The sequence below is a fragment of the Crinia signifera genome, chromosome 3 (genome assembly GCF_055691185.1).
Source record: "Crinia signifera chromosome 3, ASM5569118v1, whole genome shotgun sequence".
In the NCBI taxonomy this organism is placed as follows: Eukaryota; Metazoa; Chordata; class Amphibia; order Anura; family Myobatrachidae; genus Crinia; species Crinia signifera.
In genome coordinates this window covers 20338055-20346388 of record NC_139219.1, presented here as the reverse complement: position 1 = coordinate 20346388, position 8334 = coordinate 20338055, and the positions used below count along the sequence as shown (strand labels likewise).

Genomic DNA, 8334 nt, shown 5'->3' with positions numbered 1-8334 from the left:
TTGTATATTTGTTTAGATGTACTGCATGGTTATTGCTCTCTGCATTTGTGCATGTTGCCGCTGTGTACACAAACCGTCCGTGTCCTTCTCTGACAATGTAAATGCTTGGGCTGGTAATGACAACTCAGTGGTATGGCACACATGGGGCTGCATGCTATACGGTAAGCAACACAGCAGTGGAGTGTATTTGGCAGGACATTACTGGGGTTCAATCAATTCAGCAACAGTAACTGGGGACAAGCAAGTAAAGGGGGCTGTACATAAAATAACTATTGCTAGAAGGTATGAAGTCACAGTGTCGACAGGGAAAATGTTGACACCGTCCAGTCAGCACCCACAATGTCGACACAGTGGAAATGTCGACACCCAGGTACATAAATCTTGCTGGAGATGTGAAACTGGAGGTAGTTTATGAGAAGGCTTGAACTGGGCAGTGAATACCCTGCAGGACGGAGGAACGGGAAACGGTGTGTGTGCATCAAAGGGTCGACACTAGTAAAAGGTCAATAAAAGGTCAGCATGGAAAAGGTCAATATTGAAAAAGGTCGACACAGGCAAAAGGGTCACAGGAAAGGCCCACACATGAAAAGGTCGACATGAGTTTTAAATTTTCATGTGTCAATGTCGACACCTGACTACGTAGGCCCCCAATTAGTGTACCATGGTGCTTGACCTTTTGTCAATATCAATCTAGCGCATGTTGATCTATTGACTGTCGACCTATACAGTGTCGTCCTATCTGGATACCGGGCCATGGACATCATGAATACACCTGTACTACTACCGCTGACAGATTGATTAGCATAAACACACAAAAAACCATTATTTTGCATATGCCCTTATGAAAGATGGCCGCTCCAGCCTCGCTTCCCCATTGGCCAAAAGTTACTGGCAGATACTCCCCATTGGGTGGGGCGGCTGGCTAGCACCGTCGTCAGCGTTCTTCTATTGGACGGTGGGTAGTGACGTCACGCGCCCCATGGCCGGGTGAAGTCCGGTCAGATAGTTCAGGTGTTCGGGACCTGGCGGAGAGCGGAGCCCGGAGCCTCTGCCGGTGTGTGAGAGCCTGTAGCGCCCGGGGAGGGACGCTCACTGACGGGTATACAGACGGGGATGCAAAGGGTGGTGGTTATAGTACAGCTGAGACATATACAGGGCTGTCAGGGGATATAGAGGGGGCAGTTACTGGTTTCTAGGGGGTATTCAGGTCTGTCAGGGGGTATATAGGGAGCAGTTACTGCGGTGTCAGGGTATATAGGGGGAAGATACTTAGCTGTCAGGGTGTTTAGGGGCAGATAATTAGCTGTCAGGGTATATAGGGGCAGTTATTGGCCTGTCAGGGTATATATTAGAAGTATATAGGAGGTCCAGTTCTTTCATAAAGGGTATATAGGGATCTACATTGAATTGTGCTTATAAGTGCCTGAGGGTTGTATAGGAGTCTATACAAGGGGTATAAAGGGACTGTAAGCCACAGGGGTAGATAGGGGGAGTCAGTAGTGTGGCATAGGGGTGGGGGGCATTTCAGGTGTAACACACATTGGCAGAGGACATCAAGAACTGTTACACCACCTAGAAGTTCCCAGCACTCACCATGCGGCTTACGTTGCACAAGAAGAAGATTGCTGTCCTGTTGCTGATGCTTGGCATGGGGTTCTGCGCCTGGCTGCTGCTCACCTCCTCCAGCCCAGATGGTTCGGATCCCTTACCTGTGGCATCGCTACCCAGTGAGACCAAACATCCCAGCGGCTTTGAGCTTCCACGGGGCACTTCCCTACAGAAGAGGCTGTCCGCTTACCGCAACAACCTTCGCCAGCCAGTGTTCAATGCTGAGCGGTTTCATGGTCGACCAGAGCTGGTGGTGGTGGTCCAGGTACGTGGAGGTCAAGGAAGCGGTTCCCGATTGCGGCTGCTTGCAGAGTCTCTACAGGCCGCTGGACCAGGTGCCACGGGACGTCTGCTGCTGGTATTGAGCATGGAGCAGCCTTGCCCAGAGGCCACGGAAGCCATGCAGTCTATAGACTTTTGCCGGGTCTTACCAATCTACTTCCCGTACAGTCTGAGCTTTTATCCGGATGAGTTTCCTGGTAGCGACCCTTCAGACTGCCCACGGGACCTGCCAAAGGAATCTGCCCTTCTGAAAGGTTGTACCAATGCAAAGTACCCCGACACCCATGGGCATTACAGGGAGGCTGCTTTTACTCAAGACAAACACCACTGGTGGTGGAAACTGCACTTCACCTGGGAGAAACTGCGTGAGGTGAATGGTCACAGCGGCCATATTGTCTTCCTGGAAGAGGGCAGCTACCTGCTCCCAGACTGGCTTCATGTCCTGAGGCTGATGGAGAAACAGTGCCAAGAGGAAGGTTGCCACCTGCTCAGCCTTGGCGGCATTTCCGGGCCGGAGCCCTCATCAGATCCCCAGCACATGGAAGTGAGCGGATTTGTGGCACCTAGGCATCGGACTGCAATCGCGATGTCGAGACAGCAATATTACCAGCTGATGGGCTGCTTGGGAGAATTCTGCACCTATGATGACTACAATTGGGACTGGAGTCTGCAGCACGTATCTGCCACCTGCCTGGCCCACCCCATAAAGGTACTGTATGCCCGCCTGCCTCGTGTACTTAGCCTCCCAGCTAAACCAGAGGAAGGAGGAATGTGCGGGCGCGCCGGACCCTGCCCCAACATGGACGCTGCTTCACAGGCTCTACGCGCCAAGGTGAGGGAACTCAGCGGGCGCCTCTTCCCCAAAACCATCACAGTAGCTGCCAGGCAACAAGAAGTGCGCAATCCGCCACCCATGAAGAATGGCGGCTGGGGAGACATCAGAGACCACACTCTTTGCCAGTCTTATGCCAGGCTGTAAAGTGCCAATTTGTACTTTTTTCTCCTTTTGTTGGGGACCAAAAATCAAACTGTGACCAAAGTTGTTTTCTCAGGAATTCTATAAGTGTATTACCAAGCCTGGCGTTCTCTGGAATTGCTGCTTTCATCACACCGTGCCTTCTGACGTGCTGTGGGCAGACTGTGCCAACCTCGTGGTGCCTTTTGGATATAATCTTCATTTCCTCAGCCAGCGCTTTTGTAAGGGTGCGACACGTTTCTACCAGCCCTCTGGTTCTCCGATTGCCACGGGGAAAATAAGTTGTTGCGATTGAAGCTTCTTTCTGCAGTGTGTGATTTGTGGAGTTACAACATTGACAGTATCTTACATGTTCATCTCAGAGACTGCTGCAGTCTGACAGCCCAACGTCCTAACCGGAAAGCCAAAGATTCCTTACAGCTTCTTCTGTGCCTTACTCTTTGCACTTGACATTATTGGCGCACTGCGGGAGTGCCCAGTGCGTATGTTTGTGCGATCTATGCACGCCAAAGAGCCTTCATGGTGATATGCCATATCTGTTGTGTTTATGCAATTAGGATGTCACAATTTGTGTGAATATACTGACAAATGAAGTTTATTTAAGTAGTGACATATCCTCCTCACCTCTTGTACGCTGTGTGGGCACGGAACCCTAAAGCGATTGTTTTGTTTGTTTTATAAGAAGTTTTATTGTAACGTGATGCGTTGTGTGCCCATTAACCTCGTTGCACAGAGGGGGTTAATGAGGGGGGGTTAATGAGTTACAGTTGTCTGATGTCCTCTGTCAGCCTATTGCGTAATCTTAAAATCTGTGGAACCAACTGTTTTCTGAGGTCACAGTACCTGACCTTCTGCAAATTATAGCTTTACGTGACTGTTCAACCAGGTGTCTCTCAGAGTCCTTGCTGATCGGTAACTGTCTCAATGCAGGTGTTACATAGAGATGAATATCTAGCCTAAGGTTTCATATTGTAGAAGCAGCCTGGTATTCACTAGGAATACTGACACCAGTGAGGCGCGAGGCACCGTTGAGGTTAAATCATTTGTCCAACGAGGTTTGACCAACTAAAAAGGCTGTAATAAGTAACGTTGTTTGTTTGTTTGGGCCTAGCGTAATTGCAATAGCCATTAATGCTTTGGGGAATGCCAACAAAATAATATAATTAAGATTGTGCGCTGGTCACTCCAGTCCCAGCAGTGGCCAGCATATGTGGTTATATGATTTACGTCCCGTAACAGTGCAATGTTCTCACACCAGTTTCTTAGTTCTCAGGTGATAGAACACAGGCAATGACTAGATTTATACTGCATGCAGTATAAATCTAGCCAGGCGATGGCGTCGCACAGCGCCGTCGTGTATGCACACAAGGAGCGATCCTTGCTTCATTTCTAAGCCATCTAGTCAGATGGCTTAGAAATAGCCCTCGCATCGCCCCGTCTGTAGGCCCCATAAGACACTCGGTGCACATTTAGGAATGTACGCTACGCGCAATTCTTCATCTGTTTAGGGATTTACAAGTGCTAGTATGGTCTTGGACTGAGACCAAAGGTGGAACTACAGATCCCAGCACACACTAGGGCAGATGTATTAAGCCTGGTACAGTGATAAATTTGCATTATCACCTTCCAATCAGCGGTGTGAAAAAATGACTGTTTGGAGTTGATTGGCTGGTGTGTTATCACCTTCTACTTTATTACTTTACAAGGCTTATTACATCTGCCCCATTGTTCGCTGGTGAGCTGCAGGGAATGCTGGCGCCTGTATTTCTCAGACCAGGTACAGAACTGGGTGAAGCCTGTATAAAGTGTACACTGCTGTCCTGGTTATGTAACAAGTAATGTGAAATAGTCTTGTCCTTTTCAGTATTTAAAAGGACATCTGCAGCCTGAGGACGACTGCTCATTAGTACATGGGCTGCAGTGACCATACACGTCACACTGGCTGCTTCTGTCCATAGATATCTGCGTAGCTGCTGCTGTGACAGTCAGTTTCCTTGTGGTCTGCAGCCGCCTACCATGTGCTGATAGTAGAACCGGATTATCTGGGGGCAGAAGCCAGCCGGCCGACCTGTTCTACAGCAACGAAATGTGATATCTGGTTCTGAGGCTCGTTTCCTCTTCCTGGGATTGTTCATTGCTGCACTCTCAGCTGTATTTTGTTATTTCCTAAATTGCATCGAAAACAGGGACTCGGGGTGAACAGGAGCGAATTGGGGGGCGGTTAGTATCGCCAAGTGCAAATAAGGAAGAGCTTTTACTCGGTTCCTTGTTTGAGGGATAAATCTGGCAGATGTTCTGCCCACCTTGGTTTCGCTTCGCAGGGCAGACGTGTAATGACTATTTGTCACACTTCCACCTGGTATCTGGGGCACCGTTCCATGGTACATGGTTTATTTGGTTCCTTTGAGTTTCTTGTTGTAGAACCAATAAACTAAAATATAACCGCTGCGATATACTGAAGCCTCCTGTGTTAGCGTCACAGGAGGAAACTCTCACCTCACTCAAGGTACATTTATAATCGTGTCTTCAGAGTATGAAGTAGGCCACACACTATGCATGGTAACTATCGTCTAGGGCCGGCATGTCCAAACTATGGGCCTCCGGCTGTTACTGATACTACAAGTCCCATCATGCCTTGCCACAGTTTTGCTGTTAGGGAATGCTAAAACTGTGCATGCTGGGATGTGTAGTTTCACAACAGCTGGAGGGCCATAATTTGGATATGCCTGCTGTAGTGTGTACCCACAATATCGTTAATGATGTGCGCTCCAGCGGGTCACTAATAATTCCCCCTGAAATCCGACCACATCATCAGCGACTGCATGTTTGGCCCTGGTGATGTCAATGAACGGGATCAAACACTTATTGTTCAGTGTGTTTGCGTGAGATTGTTTTTCCGGGAGCAACACCGATATCCTTAATGGGATCGTATAGTGTGTCCCGTGTCCCCAGCTTAAGTTTTAGGTTTTTGTGTTGTTTTTTTGTTGTTTTTTTATCTTATGTTACCTGTAAATGAATGTTGCATGTACCCTGCCTTCACAAATGTTGCATAACAACAAAATAAATATATTCATCAGGACATTGCTGTAGGAAACCCCCAAGGGTTCCAACTCCTCTATGAGTCATGAGCAGTAGCTGCTCCAGAGGAGGGGCTACAGCACTGTTCAAAATTCAAATAAGGAAACCACACCCACTGCCAGTAAGTCAGTATGGATTGGCAGTTGGTGGCATTCGGTGCGGTTCACCTATTTGAATTTTGAACTAGTGTTGCAGCCTTCCCCCCTCCCTCTGGATCCGCCACTGGTTATGCGTATCTGCTCAGTAGCTGTAATTGTATTACGGGTGTTCTATCCTGTCTGCGTACTGTGTGACCTGATCTTTATCGCTGCCCTGTCTGTAAATAGCACCCGCATAAAGTGTGGCAGAGTACAAGACACTGTGTGGTTCTCTCTAGTAGTCAGCGAGCTGCTGTCTGGTCTGTGTATTATATGTATCCTTACAATCTGCCCTGGGCCAGTGTTTACATGGTGTAAGTCTGACTACAAGATATTTGTAGACACAATGTGGAATATTGTGGAACTGAGCGAAGTTATAGTCAGTCATCCACTTGACGGAGGGCCGTCCGCCCCAAAATGCGTATGTATAATATATATATATTAAGGAATATTGGGGGAGGGGGTTGGTGGGATTCTGCAAATATAAAGTATTTTATTATGATTTATAACTGTAAACTTATTGATTCAGTCTTTTTTTTTTTTCATTCATTTAAGACGCCATTTAGGGCACATATGTCTTAAAATCCAGTGGTAAAGGACCGAGTGATCGTTGATATTTTGATTTTAGACTGTGTGTGTGTGTGTGTGTGTGTGTGTGTGTGTGTGTGTGTGTGTGTGTATATACTGGCCAGTGCTGATTCTTAGGGAAGAGAGGAAACGTCTCCGTTCACTTCCTGTCACTCTTCATTATTTAAATAACGATAGTGTCAGTTGCTGTGACCGTTATCCTGTTTAAATCACGTGACCGATCTCCGTGGTTTGGCCGTTCTATGTGGTCTGAGATCAGTTGTGAGAACCTCATTCACAAAGTGCGATTTCCTATCCACTGTACCTAGCAATGCTGGCACAGGCCCGATTCAGACCCCAGCAAGTGGGTTAGCGCCTCCCACACAAACTCCTGCTCCCCCACCGCCAGCGTCGGTTCCGAGAACACATCCCCTCGCATGCTGCCGATAGCAGGAGAAATCAATCGATGGTCGCTCGCCATCAAATGAATTCTCCTGCCTTCAGTAATAAAAGTCAGTCTAAACTGACTTTTATTACGGCCTGTGATTGCTGAAGACGTGGCGGCCCCCGCTGACTGACGCTGGCGGCGGCGGCCCAGGATGCTGTGACCTGGGGAACCAGTGGTTGTCTGCATCCGATGTAATGGATCAAACATAGGCCGCTGCCTGTTACCAGCGACGGAATCGTTCTTTGATTTAAATGCATCCGTTATTTGACACCATTGTTCCGTGATCTAATTATTTGTTACCGTCACCATGATATGATTTTGTAGCCCGGTCTTATTATGGAGATCTGACTCCGTTGCCTTTTTACACAAATAAAAATGTTTTTTAAGGAGCCATAACTACGGTGTTTTTATATTTTGCCAACATTCCGTTCTCTGTAGATTATACTAACATCACATTCCGGATCTACGGGTCCGACGTGCTCTGTAATAGCAAATAAATGTTCTATGTTACTATGCTAATAAAGATGCCAGACCAGAGCTATATATTAACCACTGTCTGTAATTGCCATCATTTCTGTATATCCAATGCACAATTCTGTTTCTGAGACATTATTCTCTATACAAGCCGTGTAACATACTGAAGACGTTCCCAAATGGTTTACAGAAATGATAGTTTATAATGTAAATGTACCAAAAAGTTTTTTTTAAATTAAATGAAATTCTGAGTATTGTTGTCCGTGTTGATTTTTAGGGTCATCTCTGGGTAAAGTACCTCCGGGCATTAAAGGGGTAATTCAGTCCTGCTACCTAGGCTGTGTATATTCGCTGACTAGCGAGCCGGTAAACGGCATCCCTCTGAACGCACGCCTCCTCCTCGCCGCCACTGACGTCATCCACCCATGACAAGCAGTCAGGGGACGCTCCTGCGTTCACAAGACATGACACGCAGGCTTGACCACAGCGACCACCCCCTGCCTGTCACTCAATTTGCCAACACCCTGGCGAGTGAAAAACTCACTGAAGGCGTTCACTCTGGGGGGTTGCACATGTGCAGGAGCGCCCCTACCATCGGAGACGGGGCAGAATTAAGAGCCGAACGATCAGGTCTGAATCAGTCCGTAACGGTAGTTGTGTCCTCAGTCAGTAAGTATCGTACATTATGTTCTTCTCTTTAATACTACACAGCAAACCTCTGTGATGGGTTTGGTATGTGCTAATGCATTTAATAGCTGCTTTCC

General features: G+C 47.6%; 1 protein-coding gene across 1 annotated transcript; it reads left to right on the top strand.

Moving 5' to 3' along the window:
- Positions 1-912: 912 nt before the first annotated feature.
- Positions 913-7822, top strand: LOC146063235 (alpha-1,6-mannosyl-glycoprotein 2-beta-N-acetylglucosaminyltransferase-like). Its single transcript, XM_083175436.1, has one exon. The coding sequence runs from the start codon at positions 1595-1597 to the stop codon at positions 2867-2869; it is 1275 nt and encodes a 424-aa protein (XP_083031562.1). The 5' UTR covers positions 913-1594; the 3' UTR covers positions 2870-7822.
- The last annotated feature ends 512 nt before the right edge of the window (positions 7823-8334 follow it).

Coding starts and splice junctions, on each gene's coding strand:
- LOC146063235 (XM_083175436.1), top strand. CDS start 1,595: ATGCGGCTTACGTTGCACAAGAAGAAGATTGCTGTCCTGTTGCTGATG.